Source organism: Dryobates pubescens, chromosome 22 (assembly GCF_014839835.1).
Source record: "Dryobates pubescens isolate bDryPub1 chromosome 22, bDryPub1.pri, whole genome shotgun sequence".
In the NCBI taxonomy this organism is placed as follows: domain Eukaryota; kingdom Metazoa; phylum Chordata; class Aves; order Piciformes; family Picidae; genus Dryobates; species Dryobates pubescens.
In genome coordinates, this window is record NC_071633.1 from 13,686,640 (window position 1) to 13,706,014 (window position 19,375).

Below are 19,375 nucleotides of genomic sequence, written 5' to 3' on the forward strand. Positions count from 1 at the left end.
TTCTGCTGTCCTCCATGAAGTCAGTGTGGAAAAAGGGAGGGAAGGGCAGGAGGTGTCTTGTTTTTGATAGAATGATGCTAGCAGCAGGACTAAAGTGAGCGTGGGGATGGAGGCTGCTGTGCTGTACTCACAGGGCTGTGCATGCTGGTTTTGCTGGGTAAGATAAAGTGTTGTCAGTGTTAGCCTGGCCAGGCTGGAGAGCTGGGTGGAGGGGAACCTCATGAAGATCAATAAGGACAAGTCCTACACCTGGATGAGGGATAACCCCCTGCAGTGATACAGGGGAGGGGCTGACCTGCTGGAAGGCAGCTCTGTGGGGAGAGACCTCGGAGTGCTGGTGGACAATAAGGTCACCACATCACCATGAGTCAGCAGTGTGCCCTTCTGGCCAAGAAGGCAAATGGTGTCATGGGGGACATGAAGTATGGTCAGCAGGTTGAGGGAGGTATTGTGTTCAGTTCTGGGTTCCCCAGTGTGAGAGACAGGGAACTACTGGAGAGAGTCCAGTGGAGGTTCTGAGGATGATGAGAGGCCTGGAACAGCTCTGTGAGGAGAAAAGCTGAGACCTGAGGTTGTTTAGCCTTGAGAAGAGCAGTGTGAGAGGGGATCTGCTCAATGCTCAGCAAGAGCTAAAGGGTGAGGGGAAGAGGCTGGGGCCAGGCTTTTATCAGTGGTGCTCAGGGACAGGACAAGGGGCAACAGGCACAAACTGGAGCCCAGGAGGTTCCAGATGAAGATGAGGAGAAACTTCTTGGTGTGAGGGTGCTGGAGCCCTGGAGCACGCTGCCCAGAGAGACTGTGGAGTCTCTTTGGAGAAATTCCAACCCTCCCTGTTCATTGTGATCCTGGGCAAACTGCTGTGGGTGCTTTAGCAGGGAGCTTGGACTAAATGATCTCCAGAGGTCCCTTCCAACCCTGCCATGCTGGGATTCTGTTGTTAGTAATTTTGGGGTGGTCAATTGTTCACTGTGTCTTCACAGGTGGTGATAATGAGGGACTATCAACATGTCAATGTGGTGGAGATGTACAAGAGCTATCTAGTGGGAGAGGAACTCTGGGTGCTGATGGAATTCCTACAGGGGGGAGCCCTCACAGACATTGTGTCTCAGATCAGGTATGAAGCAAAATCTGAAACATCAACACTTGTGTTCCCTCCTGATGGGCAAGAGCACTAGGGAGATTTCTGGGAAGAACAGTGTCCCTCAGGGGTCTTGAGTTTATGGTGCCCTGGAAAAACTACTACACATTGTAACTGTCATCCATCTGAAGTAGGAGGGACCTCGTTCACAGCACTAATCCCTTTACAAACCCACTGCTCATCTGTTTGGTGACCTTCCCTGTAAATCACAATGCTCACCAAAAACATTGTGTGCTCTATCTGTTGAATTCTGGCCAAGAATCTCATTGAGTAAGGATTCAAAATCATGCAGAAATAGTTTTCAGTGGTGCAACCTTAGTAAGGTTGAATTTGTGACTAACTCCTCTGGAGAAGTGCAGCAGAGCCTTGAAATCTGGACTCCTTCCCAAATTTCATGGCCTAAAGATAGCAACTGCTGGACACTCTCCTAAAGTTGCTTTCTTATCTACATTGCTTTTTATTCATTAATGCCCCAAGCCTTTCTGGAGGGCAAAGAAGTTGTTCTCAAATGGCCTCTAGAGTCCCACTCACGAGGTGCTCTGGTGATGCAGTTATGAGTGTGTCTTACCCATGACCCTGGAGCATTCTCCTCCTGCTTCCCAGCAGTCCTGTGAGACTGTAAACTGCCAATGCAAAGATTGACCAAGGAAGTCTGGGATGAGCCTTCCTTTTCCTGAAGATTCAGAATCTCACCTGGGTGACAATTAGGCAGTGCTGCTCACACTGAAGGTCCTTGCTTTGGTACTCCAAACAGTGAGATCTTCTAAAGACAAGGTTCTTGGTGCTCATGCTCAGTGTGCTAACAGAGAGAGTGGGACAATCCAGGAGGGGCTTCCCCTGCTTGTCACCTGTGCTGCCCTTAGGAGTGAGAGTATCCAAGATGTCCATCTGTGTGACAGTTCTGAAGGATCCCTATCTTCACTGTCACATGAGGTGTTTAGATGCTTTGTGGATGAAGTTGCACAACAACCCTTGTAAGCCATAGCTTTGCTATGATTCCTCAAGAAAAAGCTGTCTCAAGAGTTACTGCAACACCCTGGCATGAAGACACAGTCCTGCCTGTCAGAGCTGCTGGAAACAGCATCTTGCAGGACGGCTTCAGATACAAGGTCTAAGATGAAGTTTCTCTGGGTTCTCTGAAAACTTCGAATTGCAAAGCATGAAGACAAAAAGGTTCTCAGAAGTAAAAGTCATGGGAAAAGGGTGAAAGTGAGATGGTCACAGTCATGGGGAATCAAAATTCATGGTCATGGGGAATCAAAATATCTACCTCCAGTTCGACTTCAGATATTCTCTGTGCCTCAAGAGGACCCATGGGTGGGAACTCTCCACATGTTCTTTGTTTTTAATTTCAGGCTAAATGAAGAGCAAATTGCAACAGTGTGTGAATCAGTGCTGCAGGCTCTGACCTATCTTCACTCTCAGGGGGTCATTCACCGAGACATTAAGAGCGACTCCATTCTTCTGACGCTGGATGGGAGGGTATGATGATGTCCCTCTGACAAACTGCTTCCTGCCTTCTGCTCCTGCAGCCTTAACCTGTCTCCTTGTTTCCTTTGTACCTCATCCTCCTACTCCCTTAGCCTTCTTTGGTGTTTCTTTCCATGTTTTAAGGTTGGTTGCTTTTCTCTTTGGACAGGTCAAACTCTCAGATTTTGGCTTCTGTGCTCAGATCAGTAAAGATGTACCCAAAAGGAAGTCCCTAGTAGGTACTCCTTACTGGATGGCTCCAGAAGTTATTGCAAGGATACCATACACTACTGAGGTAAGGGACCCACCTCCCTGATGTCAGAAGGACTAGATAATCATAGAATCATTAAGGTTGGAAAAGACCTCAGAGGTAATTGAGTTCACCCATGAACCATGTGCCTCAGCACCCCATCTCCACAGCTTTTAAAACCCTTCAGGGAGGGAGACTCCACCACTGCTGGGGCAGCCTGGACCAGACCTTGACACCCTTTCCATGAAGAAATTGTTCCTCATGTCCAACCTAAACTTCCCCTGGGGCAGCCTGGGGCCATTTTTTCTTGTGCTGTCACTTGTTCTTTGGGAGAAGAGACCAACCCCCACCTGGCTCCAACCTCCTTTCAGGGAGCTGTAGAGAGCCAGAAGACCTCCCCTCAACCTCCTTGTCTCCAGGCTGAACAACCCCAGGTCCTTCAGCTGCTCCTCACCAGCCCTGTTCTCCATACCCTTCCCCAGCTTCACTGCCCTTCTCCAGACCCTTCTCAATGTCTTTCTTGGAGTGAGGCAACCTAAACTGAAGCCAGGATTGGAGGTGCAGCCTCAGCAGTGCCCAGTCCCAGGGCATGATAAGTTTTGAAGTATCACAGGAAAATAACTATTGTATTTTCTAGGAAGAGTCTCTAGAGTCTATTTAAGACATAAATGCAACCTTGTGATGATATCAACATTTGCTAAAAGAGGAGGGAAACCAGGTGGTTCTGCTTCTGGGAACAAGATGTAAAGTTGCTCTTTCCTTACACCTGGAGCTTGGCTCAGGCTTGTTGTATCTGCCACAGTGTGGACAGATGTGGGGAAGGAGTGGCCTGGGACATGATATGGATCAGTAAATCCATCAATGCCAGGAAGGGAGGGGAGGAGGGAGGGCACAGATGAAATGCCAGGCAGGTGGCAGCAGCCTGGTTAGTTTTGTTTACCAACCAACCAGGTGTAGCACAAGCAGGTACTTGCAGACCTTTAGATGTTGCAACACCAGTGTGGCCCAGGCCACGGTGGAAACTGTCTGTTCAGCTGTGGTGAGGAGTCCAGCAGCATCAAGGGGGTTAATGTTTCACTCTCTCAGTACTGTTTGCTAGGGGTGGGGTGTTGTGATCACAAAATCACAGAGGTTAGAAGGGACCTCTGGAGATCATTGAGTCCAACCCCCCTGCCTGAGCAGGTTCACCTAGACCATGATGGTGTCTAGGTGGGCTCTGAATAGCTCCAGAGATGGAGACTCCACCACCTCTCTGGGCAGCCTGTTCCACTGCTCCACCACCCTTAAATTGAAGAAGTTCCTCCTCATGTTTAGATGGAGCTTTCTACATTCCAGTTTGTGCCCATTACCTCTTGTCTTGATCTTTATGAAAGCAGCAAAGCACAAACCATTGACTGTATTGATGTGACTTTTTCTCCTACAGGTGGATATCTGGTCTCTGGGGATCATGGTGATAGAGATGGTGGATGGAGAACCCCCATATTTTAGTGACTCACCAGTCCAAGCAATGAAGAGACTCCGTGACAGTCCTCCTCCCAAGCTGAAAAACTTCCACAGGGTGAGCACTGGGGAATGCTGATGGTAAACCTGGCTTCAGAGGAGGCCATGAAGATGATCAGAAGGCTGGAGCACCTCTCTTGTGTAGATGTGCTGAGAGATTTGGGGTTGTTCAGCCTGGAGAAGAGAGGGCTCTGGGGAGACCTTAGAGCTGTGTTTCAGTATCTGAAGGGGGCTACAGGAAAGCTGGGGAGGGACTGTTCAGAAGGGCTTGTGGGGATAGGACGAGGGGCAATGGTTTGAAAATAGAGCAGGGTAGAGTTAGGTTGGATGTTAGGAAGTTCTTCACAATGAGGGTGGTGAGATACAGGTTGCCCAGAGAGGTGGTGGAGGCCCCATCCCTAGACACATTCAAGGTCAAACTTGCTGGGTCCCTGAGCAGCCTGCTCTAGTTGGAGACACCCTTGCTGACTACAGGCTAGTTGGGCAAGATGACCTTCGAGGTTTGCTTCTAACCCAATGCATTCTATGAATCTGTGGTCGTGGGGAAACACCCTGAGCAGCCCATCCCAGCAGATGGCTCTGAGTGGTCTTGATGGGGCACATTTCAAGAGGAATGTCTTTGGCCCTGGTGCCTCAGTGGCTGCATGCTGGTGCTGACAGCTAGTGGCTGCTTTGAGATATAGCCCTAATAAAGTAAGGTCACCTGGGCATGAACCTGGTCATGCAAACTAAAGCCTCTTCAGGTGTCCTCCCTAGTTAATATCTTGCTGATGTCATAGAATCATAGAAATGGTGAGGATGGAAGCAACCTTCAAGATCAACTCCCTGAAAGGAGGTTGGAGTGAGGTGGGGGTTGGGCTCTGCTCACACGCAACAAGTGTTAGGACAAGAGGAAACAGCCTCAAGTTGTGCCAGGGGAGGTTCAGGTTGCATGTTAGGAAAATTTTTTCCCCACAAAGGGTTCTCAGGCACTGGAACAGGCTGCCCAGGGAGGTGATGGAGTCACCAGCCCTAGAAATGTTTAAAAGCTGTGTGGATGTGGTGTTGAGGGACATGGTTTAGTGGCAGTGGCTTAGCAGCAGTGGTGGGATTGTGAGCTCCAGGTGAGTGCCTGGACCTGATGATCTCAGAGGTCTCTTCCTACCTCAACAGTTCTATGGTTCTATAGTCATCAAGTCCAACATCATGCAACCATCTGTTGTTGTTATGATTAATGCTGTAATCTAAAGAATCCTGGGCAGGGGAAACATTCAGATCTCCAGAACCAACCCCTCTGTTGGTGGTTCCTTTCTGGGGCTGACTTGGTTGGTTCTTGCTCCACAGACCTCCCCAGTTCTGAGAGACTTTTTGGAAAGGATGCTGACCCGGGATCCACTGGAAAGAGCAACGGCACAAGAACTTCTGGACCACCCCTTTCTGCTCCAGACAGGACTTCCAGAGTGCCTGGTGCCCCTCATCCAGCAGTACAGGAAGCGCACCTCCACCTGCTGACTTCAAGGACAGATGCTAGAAAAGAGAAACGTTTCTAGAAACCCCAAACATATCAGGAGACCAGGAGTCTCCTCCTGTGAATGGTGCTTGGAACTTGGCAGCAATCGTTTTAGAAGATGGCTGTGACACTGTCCTGGCATTCTCAGCCTTTTGTGGCGTCTTTTGCTGAAGACAATCAACACACACCAGATCCAAGAAAGGATATCTCAAGAGTAAAGCAGGTGTCTCGTGGCTTGTGGATCACTTCTTCCAACAAATGGAGCCTGAAGTTGTGTATCTGAATGTCTGCAAGTTTCTGCAAACCTTGGCTGCTGTCTACTGAACTGGAACAATATTTCCCAACTAGAAATGTGATCTTCACCTCCTTAGCTGTCCACTGGAGTCTTGAGCTGACCCAAATGTATGTTTTGGGGAACAGATCCCTCTAAACTCTCAAACAATGCACAAAGACTCAACATATTTTTCCCCCCCTTGAGACTTTTTCCCAGATGATTTTAACTTCCTTTGGTGAAAGGCAGACCTAGAAAGCTGTAGGTCCTTTCCCAGGGAGCAGATGTGATGTGTACATACTTGTTTCTAAGTGGCTCTCTTGCATCAACATGCTTCTCTCTTGCTGAGGAATATCTATGGTTTAGTGGTCAATCTTGAATCCATTTCATGATCTTGAACTTTTGGAAGGGGAAACCTTTGGATCCAGGCCTTGAAACAGACTCTGTGACGAAGGTGTTCTTGCCATCAGGATCTTGTGGTTGAATATTCACCATCTGCAACACCTCCAGTGCTGGCTCCAGGGTCTGTGACAGCTTGTTCCTGTGTTTGGTTCCCAAGCACCTTTCTTTCCAAGTGGCTGAGAAGGTGCTGTCCTGAAACAAATGTTGGTTAACACTTTGAGGATGCTCTAGGAGACTGAGTGAGCAGGTTTCAGCTGTCCTGAAAGTCCCAGGACAGAGTTTTGTGTCCATGTGAGGTGTTTTGTTGAGCCTCTATCACCTCCCCTGCTTCCTACAGGGGAGAAGGGAAACTCTGGATGTGTGTTTCATTGTTGGTGTGCCCTTCCCCACCATCCCTTTGCTGATAGACTCAGAAGGTTACTGGTTGTCTCAACAGCTCTGTCAGATGTTTGCCAATAGATTTAGCTCTGTTGTATGATACGCCTCCCGATCGTGAGATAGCTAAGGGTCTCTGGGTCAGGATGTGATGTTGTACAGTAATGCTGTGTGTTGTGGTGAGGTCTCCAGATATAATCTTACATGTGGAACTGGGATCATGTTTGGAAACTCCAGATACAAATTCATTGGGATTGAAGTTGGTCTTGGGCCAGTCCCACTGTCTTGGAAACTAACCTCAGAACTGCATTTTCTTCAGGAGATGTCAATCAGCTCTGTCCTCTGCTATTTACTCCAGTTACAGATCCTTGCTTCAAAATTGAAGCCACAGTTGATTACTTGAAGTAATTTGGGATGGAATTCATCTGCACTGATGCCAGCCATCAAATGGTGGGCACCCAGTCTGCAAAGGGTTTAGGTTGGCTTTGTAGACCCAGGTGAGAGGAACACCTCTAGAAGGGCATTCACCTCCCTTCTGTCAGACACCTGCTGAAGGGTGACTTGGTTGTCCCTCGACAGCACCCTGCCTGTGGCCAGGAGAAGGATGGCAGATGGTGTGCCAGGGCTGGCTGTCTAAGTTTGGGGCTGATGAAGTTGACTGAAATGAATTTGTTTAGCTCCTCTTTAGCTGCACTGGAAAATTTTTTGATGTAAAATGTTTCTGTATTCCAGATATTCTGCTTTTTTATGCAAAGGAGCAGGGCTTGGAGAAGATTTCTAATTTGAGACAAACGAGCCTGCTCGTCTGTACTTGTGAATCCTTTGCACTTGTGTTTTAAATTAAAGTAGATCTTGATTTATTCATAAGCCTTTTGCGCTGCTGGGATGCTTGAAACGATCTCTGTAGCTCAGAGATGGAAGGGATGGGTGGACCTTGAAGTCTGGTCTGACTCCTCTGTTCTGGGGCTGTGTGGCTTGCAAAGGAAGAATAGACCAGACCAGAGCCTGGATGCTGGAACAAACATTTCTCAGAGATCACAGAACCACAGAATGGAAGGGACCTTAAAGAGCATCTAGTTCCAAGACCCCTGCCATGGGCAGGGACACCTTCCACTGCTCCAGGTTGGTCAAGGCTTTATCCAGGTTGGCCTTGAACACCTTCCTGGGCAACTTGTTCTGGTGTCTCACCACCCTTACTCTAATAAATTTCTTCATAATCTCTACTCTAAATCTCCCCTCTTCCAGCTCAAAGCCAGTGCCCCTTGTCCTATCACTGCAAGCCCTTCTCAAAAGTCCCTCCCCAGCTCTCCTTAGCCCCCTTCAGGTACTGGAAGGCTTCTAAGGTCTCCCTGGAGCCTTCTCTCTCCAGGCCAAACAGCCCCAACCTTCCCAGCCTGGGGGTGATGGATTTAACATCTAACACCATGGCCCAACCCTGACTAAACGGAGTGAGGGGAGGCCCTGGAATGATTGCTACAAGCCTACCATTTTCAAATGTCATTATTAGAATCTGTGCAGAATGCAGAAAGGATCCAACCTCCTGTCCAGCATGTCCAATATGGACAAGAAGCTGGGGAGGGACTGTTCCTGAGGGCACGTGGTGACAGGACGAGGGGCAGTGGTTTGAAACTAGAGCAAGGTAGATTTAGGTTGGACATTAGGAGGAAGTTCTTCACAATGAGTGTGCAACCTGCCCTAGTTGGGGATGTCTCTGCTGCCTGCAGGGGGGTTGGACAAGATGGCCTTTGAGGGTCTCTTCCAACCTGGTGTTCTATGACTCCATGTTGTCTTCTCTGAGTATCTCTTTGTACATGCTTTCAACAAGGTTCCACTCGTGTCTCAGGGTGTTCTGCTGGTTTGTGTCGTGTCTCACCTGAATCCTTCCCTTTCATGTCTCCCTCCTGTCAGCTCCACAGCCTGTTCCATGCTGGCACAGCCCTGGCAGTCAGCATGCAGCAGCCCTTTGAAGATGGCAGCTTGAATTTATCTGAACAATTTGCTGCATCAAACAGGAAGTCTGTGGCTGCTGTCAGCTCCCTGCTGCACTTGTTTGTATAGAATCATAGACTTGTTTGGCTTGGAAAAGAACTCTCAGATTGAGTTCAACTCTCAGCCTAAGACCACTGTGGCCATTAAACCATGTCCCAAAGTGCCATATCCATGTTTCTTGAACACCTCCAGGGACAGGGACTCCACCACCTCCCTGGGCAGCTTGTTCAGTACCTTGCTAATTTGGTTACCTACAATAAGGAATTGAATCCTTGAATCCTGGCATGAGCTGGAAGGGACCTTTAAAGCTCATCGGGTCCAACCCCCCCTGCAGGCAGCAGGGACATCTACAGCCTGATGAAAACCCCAAACAACCTGACCTAGAATGGTTCCCATCTCTCTGGGCAACCTGGGCCAGGGTCTCACCACCCTCAGTATCAAAAACTTCTTCCAAATATCTGATCTAAACCCTTGGGTCCACTCAGGAAAAAGCTTGCTCTTAGTCTGGTGAGGGACAGAATGAATCAGAGGAGAAAGCTGTGGTTAATGAACCCCCCTCACTGCAGATTTAATGACTGGAGAAGTTGCATCTGAGACCTGTGGGCACAGATGGCAGAGAACTTGGGGTACCTGATGCCTATGAACCTGTGTGTGCATTGAGCAACACCTGGGCCTTGTTGCCATTCACCATGTTTTAAGAAATGCAAGGTTTTATTTCTGTAGACAATAAATAACTCAGAAATGTACAATTCCAGTATGAAGTTACCACCATGGGGTGGGATGTGGGCTGCTCTTGATGCCAGAGCAGGCTGGGAAGATCCTGTCCCAGCCCCAGGTGAGCTGGTTGGTGGCTGATAGCAGCACTTTAGGACATGTTTCTTACGCAGTGTCCAGGTGGAACTGTTCTCAGGCTGCAGGTTTGTTGCCACTGAGCTCCCTGCTCCAGGAAAGACAAACCTGAGGAACTATTTGAGGGGCAAACAGGGGGCTTTATGGCAGAGATTATGCTGCAGCGTGGCACTGAACATCTTGAGGAGAGAAGAGAGCCTGTGGCTCCAGCCAGGAGCACACTTCCCTGCTACTGTCTCAGATTAAGGCCAAGGTTTTAATAACAAGAGGATGGAATCAGATCCTTCTCAGACCATGGTCTCATCTGTTTCTCCTCTGTGGCTGGTCCAAAGCCACCCCACCCTCTGCAGCTCTGTAAGGCAGCAGTGACAGGACCAGGCACATCAATACACTGAAGGTTTCATCAGCACAAGGTTCTCCAGGCTGCTGGTGCCAAGACTTTATGCAGTCCCAGATCTGCTCAGCTCCAAGGTGAGGTTGGGGGTTCCATCACCCCTTTTTTTCCCAGCAGTGTTTAGGTAGGGATTTTGGTGGTTGTTGGTTTGGCTTTTGTTGTTTCCTTGAAAAATTGGAAGGTGTGACCTACAGTGTTCTATCTCTAGGACAAATAGTTCCCATTTCCTTTGGGTTCCCCAAGTGGATCTCCTTTCCCTTCCATTAATGATGTTTGCTGGTTACAGATGGGTGGCTGAAGAGGAGTGACTCTTTTTAGGGTCCCTGTGACCTGGTGCACACAGACTTTGGGAGGCCAAACCTTAATTCCTGGGCTAAGATTATTTCAGGACATGGTGTGAGGAAGGCTGGGATGTGGCTAAGCTGAATTATTGCTGTTTCCTGCCTTTTTTTAGCATCCATGAGCACAATCTGTCCTACATGGTGCTAGGAAAAGAGTTGGACAATGTGGTTCCAGTTCATCCTGCTGGAAGAGCTGAGAACTTGCTGTGAAGCTGTTGAGTCCCATGGTCACCAAACAGGTGAGGGAAAGTAGGTGCAAGTTCTGTGATCACAGTATTTGAGGTCTGGGGAGATGGGAAGGTGGTTAAGAGGAACCTTTGCTGCTGCAAGCCATGACCAGCATGTGGGGAATCTGTCCCTCCAGCTGTGTTCTGCTGGAAGGGTTTGTGCCAGTGAAGACAGAGCAGTGTGCACCTCTCAGAGCTGCAAGAGGCTGGAGGCTACTTGGCCTTTGAAATCCTACAGCTGGGCAACTTTTCCAAGTTAGACCTTGGAACCAGATTTCTCAGTCCTGTCCCCACAGGGGAACTGCTGTTAGCTACAGGTGCCCGGGCTGCAGGGAGAAACGGGAAGCGAGCAAAGAACACAGAGGGCTGAGGAGTTTGGGAACAAGTTCTGCAGGTCACTGCTGAGCCCCCTGTTGTCACCAGCTGGGATGGCAGCATGGGAAAGAGCTGCTGAGAATTTTCTGCACTTGGGTGGACAGTTCAAAGTGTTTTATAACACCACAGAATCGTTTTGGTTGCAAAAGTCCTCTAAGATCATTGAGCCTGACCATCAGCCCAAGACCACCATCACTGAGCTGTCTGTGTAAGGGAACCTCAGGGGTACTGTAGCTGGCTCTTTATTTGAGCAACAAAATCATTTTCAAATCATTTAGGTTGCTAACTGTAGTTACCCTAAGCCCATAATATGGATCTAATTTAGCTACATAAGAAAAAAATTCAGTGAAGCCCTAAAAATATCCAATTTCTGCAGAGGAGAACTCTGCAAGTGTTTTTGTGGGGGCTAGAACAAATGCTGAGGCTCTTTGACTCTTCACAATATGCCTTAGAGTTGCCCAAGGAGCCTGCTCAGGGTCTTCAGGAGATAGGGATTCAGATCTGAGAACCTGCCTGAAGGCTTGTGAGAGGCAAAGTGAAAATCAAGAGAAAGAATCACAGGGCAGGAAAGGAAAGAACAGAACAGGACAGAACACACAAGAGGAGGCCAGGCCAGAAAATGAAGATAGCCCCAGTGCTGGCAATGCCCATTTCCACAGAAGGAAATGCTGGCTCATGGTATGCAGACAGCAGTGTGCTGAAAGCTGTCCTCATCTGACTGGGGAGGGTGACCAGTCACAAAGCCAGCCCTGGCTGTGCATGGAAGCTGTCTGTTGCCACCAGCTGGTCCAAGGTTCTGCCCAGCTGACCTGTCCTCTAACCTGAGGCTGGCTCTACATGAGAGGTAATGCTTCCAGAAGGAATGGTGCTTTAGAGGACAGTTTGGCCACCCACACTTGGATGTATCTCAGGAGGCTTTATTCTGGGCTAGCCCTCAACTGGTAGGAGCACATGAGGTGGTTACTGGAGAATGTCTCCCAGTTAAATTTCCTTCAAAGGGATCTGAGACCATACTGATGTGAAGAGCTGCATGTAGTAGATGCTGAGGGAACTTACTCTAAAACCTGGAGTCTGAAGCCAGACTGAATTTTTAATGCAGCTGCTGCTGTGGATGCCAAGAACTCACTTGTCTCCAGCCACAGGTCCTTTTGTGCTGCTTAACCCCCTCAGTGCTAAGGCTGAGGAAGACAAAATGAATGAGGGGCAGATCTCTAGGTGCCAATACCTAGGATAATAGAGCAGTAAATTCCTGAAGGATTTCAGGAATTCCCTGGAGTGGAAAGGGACAGCAGTAGTTTGTCAGGCTGGTCTTCACTACCCAGCTCCATAAACCTTTCTGAAGTGGAACAGTAAGGGAAGTGCCTCTCACAAAATGGTTGCTTCAATCTCGCCATCTGGTTCAGCGCCTGGGGGCTCAGCCATGGCTGCACTAAGCCTGGACACCTCTGCTGCTGGGGGCTTTTCTTCCTGTTGTTCTGCAGAGCCTTGTTCTCCTTCAGGAAGGCTCTGAACTGCTTCCTGCTGAGTCTGTGGCACTCCAGGAAATCCTGCTTTGGCGTAGCTCCTCACCATCTCCTGCACCTCTGTATTCAGGCTTTTCAGTTTCTCCTCATACTCTGCCAGTGCCTCCTGCTGGAGCTGCAAAAAGAAAGCTCAAATCATTCTCCAGACACTGAAGCCAAACAGGTGTCAGGCTGAGGATGGTTCTGAGAGAGACCAGTATCATGAGGTGTCAGCTCTTGGTGACTTTGGTCTCAGCCGTACATTGAATGACTTGTCTGCAGCCTTCAGAAGGATCATTGACTTACCACAGGCTGATGGCATATTGTCTGCACAGCAACCCTGAGAGAGCATGAATGTCTTCTGTGAGTCTGAAGGAGCTCAGGGATGAGACTCCTCTCCTCCAATGATGCATTTCCATCACACTTTAAATTTAGGGGGTTTTGTATGGTTAGATGGCTGCTCGTGCTGCCTCAGGGAGTGTAGGAGTGCAGCACCTCTCAGAGCTGTGTAGGCTCCTGCAGAACCACCTCCTAAGTCATTCATCTTCCCAGTGCACTGAGGAGTAGGTGTCTGAAGCGTGTGTGGAGGCTGAGTGTGGCATTCATCAAAGAATGCCCAGTGAAGGTTGAGCCCCTGCAGTGGGTTGGGTTTGATGACTGATAACACCACTGACCCTCAGCTTCAGCTCTGCCCTTACCTGACTTTCCTTGTCCTTGATTGCTCTCAGATTATCTGCCTGCTTCTCCTCCAGTTTCTGCTGGTACCTGGCTGTCTTTTCTGTCACCTTTAAAAAGAACAAATTAAAAGAAATTATTTTTTTAGTAAAACCCAAGTGCTATAGCCATCCCCAGCTTGTAACAGGAGGACACAGGGCTGTAGAGCACACACCACAGTGTCCTCTCACTTCCATTTCTGAACAACTTCTGCTGGCTCTGAGCTATTGGTGTAGAACTCCAGCCCCTGAACTCCAGGGCAGCAGGAGTGTTTGGGGACACACATATGGGTGCTGCTCTGTAAGGGAACAGGGTCTCTGCAGAACAAAGATGAGATCATCAAGGTCTCCTCTCCTTCTGCACTATTGTCATAGAATTGGTTGGGTTGGAAAAGCCCTCTAAGATCATCCATCCAGTTCAGCTATCAACCCAACTCCACCATGGCCATTAAATCACATCCCAAAGTGCCATGGCCACACAGTTCTTTGACACCTCCAGGGTTGGTGACTCCACCATCTCCCTGGGCAGCCTGTGCCAATGCCTGACACTCTTGCAGGAAATAAATAGTTCCTAATCTCCATCCTAAACCTCTGCTGGCACAGTTTCAGGCCATTTCCTCTCATTCTGTCACTTGATACTAGGGAGATGAGACCATCCCCCAACCTGGTTCCACCCTCGTTGCAGGGAGCAATGAGGTCTCCCCTCAGCCTCCTCTTCTCCAGGCTACAACAGTTTTGCACATTACTAAACAGATGTGAGGTCATTAGTTGTGCTCCAGAAAATCCTGGAATTAGAAATGCAAAGCATCACAGACAGCTCTGTCTGTGCTGCCTCTGACCAGGTGGGAGGGCTCTCCCAAACCTTGGGGACCTGCAGTAGTTTAGAAGAGGTAGCAGCTGTCAGCAGCCACACCTTGGCTGCCTGAATTCCACACTCAGAGTCCTGGATGGGATTTAAATGCCTCAGAGAGCTCACTCTGTCTGTGAGCTGTGCTCACACCTTGCAGAAGATGGAGGTTCTGTGGCAGACTGAGAGAAGAACTTACCAGCTTGATTGTTTGCACCACTTCCTGGATGTGAGAGTTATTAATTTCTTTCTTCAACCTTTAAAGAAAGGAAATGTATAAAAAGCCTCTCATCCATCTGCTCCCTTTATATAACCTCATTTCTCAGTGCTGGGCAGGAAGGCAGGACTCTCCTGCCCACACAGACAGGTGTGGTGTCTTCTCAGTGTCCTCCCACTCTGAGAGGCTGCTGTAATTTTAGGAAAGGCAAATAAAACACCATTCATTTCTGACTGAGACAACAGCCACAGCATTGGAGCCAAAGTTCTGGGTTTTTTCAGCTTAACAGCAAAAGGACCTTGCTCTGAGCCAGAAGCAAACAAGGCAGTGTCCCCTGCCCAGTACCCTTGAACACCTGAGGCTGTTAAAACTGATTCATGGTTTGGGTTTTCTGAGAACAACACTGACCCTGAGCTACAGGGTGCTTGAACACCCAGGCTCAGGCACAGTGTTAACCTTTGCAACAAGGAGGGAGAAAGAAGGCTGCAGCCTGCATCTGCCTGAGCACACCTCTGACTGAGAGCTGCTGCAACTCATCACAGAGATTGTAGAGGGGGTGAGGATAGCCCACCTTTGAGTCTAGTAGGGGGTAAATACCCACCAAGGCATGAGGGTAGGCAGGAAGTACTAGGAAGAGCTCCTAGGGTTCACCTGAAGTGAGTGGAAGGTGAACCCTAAGGTACCCTTCAGCATACAGCTTCTCCATTCCCGCTTGAGCTTCTCCCCGTGGCAGGGCAAGGGATATTTCCAAGGCACTGCTGCTCTCTGGCTTGTCAGAAGTCCAGCCACTGGAACCAGCCTCACTGACTGCATTACACACAAAAAATGAAGCCCATGGAGAAAGCTCCAGAAGCCAGTCTCAGCAGGCTGCAGGGCAATGTTCTTGCCGCAGCTCAGGAGCAGATGTTTGGCCTTACTGTCTGTGCCTGTGCACTGGAGAAAAACTGCCAAGCCAGGAGGGAGGCCAGCACAACTTCCCTCATCCCCACACTGCCTGTCTGGCTGCTGGTGACAGACCTGCCTGGAGCAGGACAGCAGGCATTCTGCATGTGCAGAGCCCAGTGACATCTTCCCCAGTACCTCTCCTGAGCAGCTTTGTCACTCGTGTTCCTCATCATGGTCTGGATTCGCTCCACTCGCTTTGCCTCCAGTTTCTTCTTAATGTCTTTAATGTTGCTGTGAGGAGAAGAGAGTGTTGTGAGGGACAGGAGTGCTCCCAAAGTCCACAGACCAACACAGCTCCCTGCAGGGAGAGCTCTGCTGGCCAGAGAAGCAACGTTTGAGTGACTGTTCAGCAGAAAGCCCAGCTTCCCCATGGCAGTTTCCAGCTGCTCTGCTCCCAGTCTGGAGCCATCAGAGGGTGGTTGTGACCCAAGTGCAGGACCCAGCACTTGGCTTTGTTGAACCTCATCCCATTGACCTCAGCCATCAATCCAGCCTGGCCAGATCCTTCTGCAGAGCCTTCCTACCCTCCAGCAAGATCCATGAATCTTTCTGGCTGCTGTAGATGTGAACCAGTCCCCAGCTACTCCACCTGTCTCTCTCAGTCCTGCCTGTATAAGCTGAACCTGCTGAAACGGAGAATCTCTCCTAATGGACCAAGTTTTGCCTGACTTAACACCTGAAGGCTGAGAGAGGATTTAATGGGGGGAAGGAATGGGTGAAGAATGTAGCTGCAGGACAATGTTATTGCAAGAAGAAATGGAGAATTGCCTGAGTAGGAATCAGGGAATTGATTCTGCCAGTTGATTTAAGTACTGGAGCCAAGATGGTCAATTCATTCAGAAGAGTAAGCTGATCTGTCCCTGGAAGGGAGTAGGTGTGATGGACTGACTAAAGCAGATAGAGATGGCAGCCAGGGACCACCAATCTTATTCCCTACCTAAATGAACTAGCCAAGGCTACTTACTGCAGCCTGAATGTTAACCCCCTCTTTGGTGCCTCATGGCAAGAACACTGTTCTGGACAGCACAAGAGCTGTGCTGCCACCACTGCCACTGTGTAAGACCCTGTGTCACACTGCTGAGCCTCCATTCCTCACCAAAGTCAAAGAGTCACCACATCTACCTGGCTTGGAAACACCTCCAGGGACATTCACTCACTGTCTGCAGGACAGTGCTTTGACATCTAGCAGAAGTTGCTGCCCCAGAGAAGAGCTATCCATTACCACTTTGTGGCTCCAGCATTAAGTTTACCTTTCAGATGATTCCTTCAGTGCCTTCAGCTCAGCTGCTTGCCTCTCTCTGGCCAGCTCTGTTATCCTGCTGACTTGCTGTTCAAGGGATGAAAACAACATCAAAACCAAGGTGAGACCCAGCACACCATTAGATTCAGCTTTATCCCTCCCTTCACTGAATTCCAGTTAGTGGACTGGCTCCAAAACCACTTGGACCCTCACACACCTCCACTTTTATTGTCAGCTTCCAACCTCTGTGTGCAGCAGGCAGCACATTCATAGAATCACAGAGCTGTTGATGTTGGAAGAGACCTTTGAGCTCATCAAGTCCAACCACTTGCCTGGAGCTCAGAATCCCACCACTGCTGCTGAGCCACTGCCACCAAACCACATCCCTCAGCACCACATCCATGTGTCCTTTAAACACCTCCAGGGATGGTGACACCACCAGCTCCCTGGGCAATGTGTTCCAGTGCCTGAGAAGAAATTGTTCCTAATGTTCAACCTGAACCTCCCTTTGCACAACTTGAGGCCATTTCCTCTTGTCCTGTCGCTTGCTGCATGTCAGAAGAGACTGACTTCCTTTCAGGGAGTTGTAGAGAAATAGAAGGTCTCCACTCAACCTCCTCTTCTCCAGGCTGAACAGCCCCAGGCCCCTCAGCTGCTCCCCACCAGACCTGTTCTCCAGACCCTTCACCAGCTTCACAGGCCTTGCAGTCCTTACCTCTGTGGCATGCTGCTCTTTCTTTCTTCGAATCCCATCGTGGTGTTCCTCCCCAAAGTGGATCAGCTCCATCTCCAGCCTCTCCCTCAGTTCCAGCACTTGGCTGTCAATGCTTTCTGCCATGTCTACAGGATGTGCACAGGTACCAACATCACCTGTTGTCAAATTCCTGCAGAACAGACACAGCAGCTGTGCTGCTTCTAGAGAGGCTGACACAATCCTCACCTTCCTGCCCACCCTCAGTGGGCACGTCCAACACTATAAACCCAGGGAGGTGTGGATGCCCACTCAGAGAAGGGGAGCACATGTTTATCCTGGGGAGCCCTCTGTGTTGGTTTGTGCAGCTGATCTGCAGGCCTTACCTCTTCTTCTGGGTTTTCCTAGAGTACATCATCCTTTTTTTGCCTCCAGAGCAGAGAGCCTCCAAAAAGAGCACAGAATATTTCTGCAGCAGCTCCTCCCTCCGTTTACTTCCTTTCCTTTCCAGCTCCCTCAGTTCCTTCTCCTGCCTCTTCAGCAGCTTCAGAAAGTGCTTCATCTGCTGCAACTCTGCCAGGCTGGCTGTCTGGGGCTCTAAAATACAAAGTTAAAGAGGCTGTTTTCTCCCACCCATCATTTCTCAACCTGCTCTGATGCCTTTTGGGGTTAGACAGAGGCTTGCAGTGCTGCCCTCATTCTGCTTCGTCATCTTCTCAGCACTGCATCTGCTGGATACGTGGCGTGGGCATGGCCAGAAGTCATAGCTCCAAGTTGCACCAAGGAAGGGTCAGGTTAGATACTAAGAAAAAAAATTCTTCCCAGCAAGGGTTCTCAGGCTTGCAACAGCCTGCCCAGGGAGCTGGTGGAGTCACCATCCCTGGTGGGGTTTAAAAGCTGTGTGGATGTGGTGCTGAGGGATATGATTTAGTGGAGGAGGCTTAGCAGTAGTGGGGGGATCGTGAGCTCCACGTGAGTGGTTGAACTTGAGCTCAAAGGTCACTTCCAGCCTCAACAGTTCTGTGGCTCTGATTCTACAGCAAGCCTTACTGCCTTTGGACTCCCAGGTCCTTTTCCTCAGAGCTGCTCTCCATCAGACCAGCCCCCAGTCTGTGCTGATCCATGGGGTTGTTCTTCCCCAGATGCAGGACTTGACACTTGCCCATACTGCATTTCACTAGATTTCAAATCTGGCCAGAGCAGAACTCGTGTGACAGCCTCAGCCTCCCACCCTGCTCTAAAATTGAGTTGCTGCAGAGCTAAAGCTGGGGCAGTCCAAAGATCTTCTGACCTGCCCAGATGACAGCAGCCCAGCTTGTGTAAGGTATTGACCATAGCAACCCCAAGCCTCTTCTCTCCTCCTGACCTGCTGTGAGCTCACCACTGTGTGGTGAGGTGGTCAAAATGGGTTGATGGTGCCACAGGCAGGGAAATGGGGTGCCCAAGCATGAAGTTCCATTAGTTTGTTTTTAGTGCTGGCTCCAACAGCAGGGCTGGACCAGTGCTTTTTAAATTCACTTCTATCCCAGTCAGAAACTGGACAGAGAGGGAACATAAAATGACTGGAAGGGGCTCAACCCACGTAAAGAGCACAAGGTATTACCTGCTATCTGTGTCACTCCTCTCATGTTTTCATCCTTGGCAAATGCTGCTGCTCCTGAAATCATACAAAAAGGTTCCTGTTCATGTTCTGTCTTGGATCTTTGGGTTGAAAACAGACAGTGGAGAGCTCACCAAGAACATGGGCCACGTAAAAGTGTGAACACAAAGGAATTCATTAAGCTGCTGAGATGCCCAAGTGCTTGGGAGCTTAAGAGGCACAGAAGAAAGGGAACAGGGGGAAAAAGGCACATGGAAACTTGTTTTGATTAGGTGAGAAGGATGTTCTGGTCTGAAATTTGAGAAACTGCTTGTTTGGATACCAACACAGTTGCAAGGGCATTAATCAGGTTGACACAGGTAATTAGGAAAAAATGCTGACTAGCTGTTGATTACTATAAAACACACCAGAAGAGAATCAGATCTTCTGACTAACCTGGCCTACAATGACTCTCAATTAGCTGGTGTTGGAAGCATGTTTGAAGAACATGAAAGAGCTTGTGGATGCCCCCTCCCTGGAGGTGTTCAAGGCCAGGCTGGATGGGGCCTTG

General features: G+C 49.3%; 2 protein-coding genes across 6 annotated transcripts in view; one reads left to right on the forward strand and one right to left on the reverse strand.

Annotated features, from left to right (window-relative positions):
- Positions 1-8,030, forward strand: part of PAK6 (p21 (RAC1) activated kinase 6) — a 42,303-nt gene extending 34,273 nt beyond the window's left edge. For all 5 annotated transcript variants that reach the window (XM_054171623.1, XM_054171626.1, XM_054171625.1 and 2 more), the window contains 5 exons: positions 981-1,114; positions 2,494-2,620; positions 2,778-2,903; positions 4,282-4,416; positions 5,682-8,030. In XM_054171623.1, coding sequence (XP_054027598.1) covers positions 981-1,114; positions 2,494-2,620; positions 2,778-2,903; positions 4,282-4,416; positions 5,682-5,849 — 690 coding nt within the window. In that variant the 3' untranslated portion in view covers positions 5,850-8,030. The remainder of the gene's footprint in view (positions 1-980; positions 1,115-2,493; positions 2,621-2,777; positions 2,904-4,281; positions 4,417-5,681) is intronic.
- Positions 8,031-12,067: 4,037 nt separating this feature from the next.
- PLCB2 (phospholipase C beta 2) overlaps positions 12,068-19,375 on the reverse strand; it is a 44,057-nt gene continuing 36,749 nt past the window's right edge. The window contains exons 25-32 of the mRNA XM_009905147.2: positions 18,829-18,882; positions 17,612-17,822; positions 17,250-17,418; positions 16,545-16,621; positions 15,430-15,525; positions 14,332-14,389; positions 13,271-13,357; positions 12,068-12,708 (exon numbers count right to left, since the gene is read on the reverse strand). Of these exons, the coding sequence (XP_009903449.2) occupies positions 12,436-12,708; positions 13,271-13,357; positions 14,332-14,389; positions 15,430-15,525; positions 16,545-16,621; positions 17,250-17,418; positions 17,612-17,822; positions 18,829-18,882 (1,025 nt within the window). The 3' untranslated portion in view covers positions 12,068-12,435. The remainder of the gene's footprint in view (positions 12,709-13,270; positions 13,358-14,331; positions 14,390-15,429; positions 15,526-16,544; positions 16,622-17,249; positions 17,419-17,611; positions 17,823-18,828; positions 18,883-19,375) is intronic.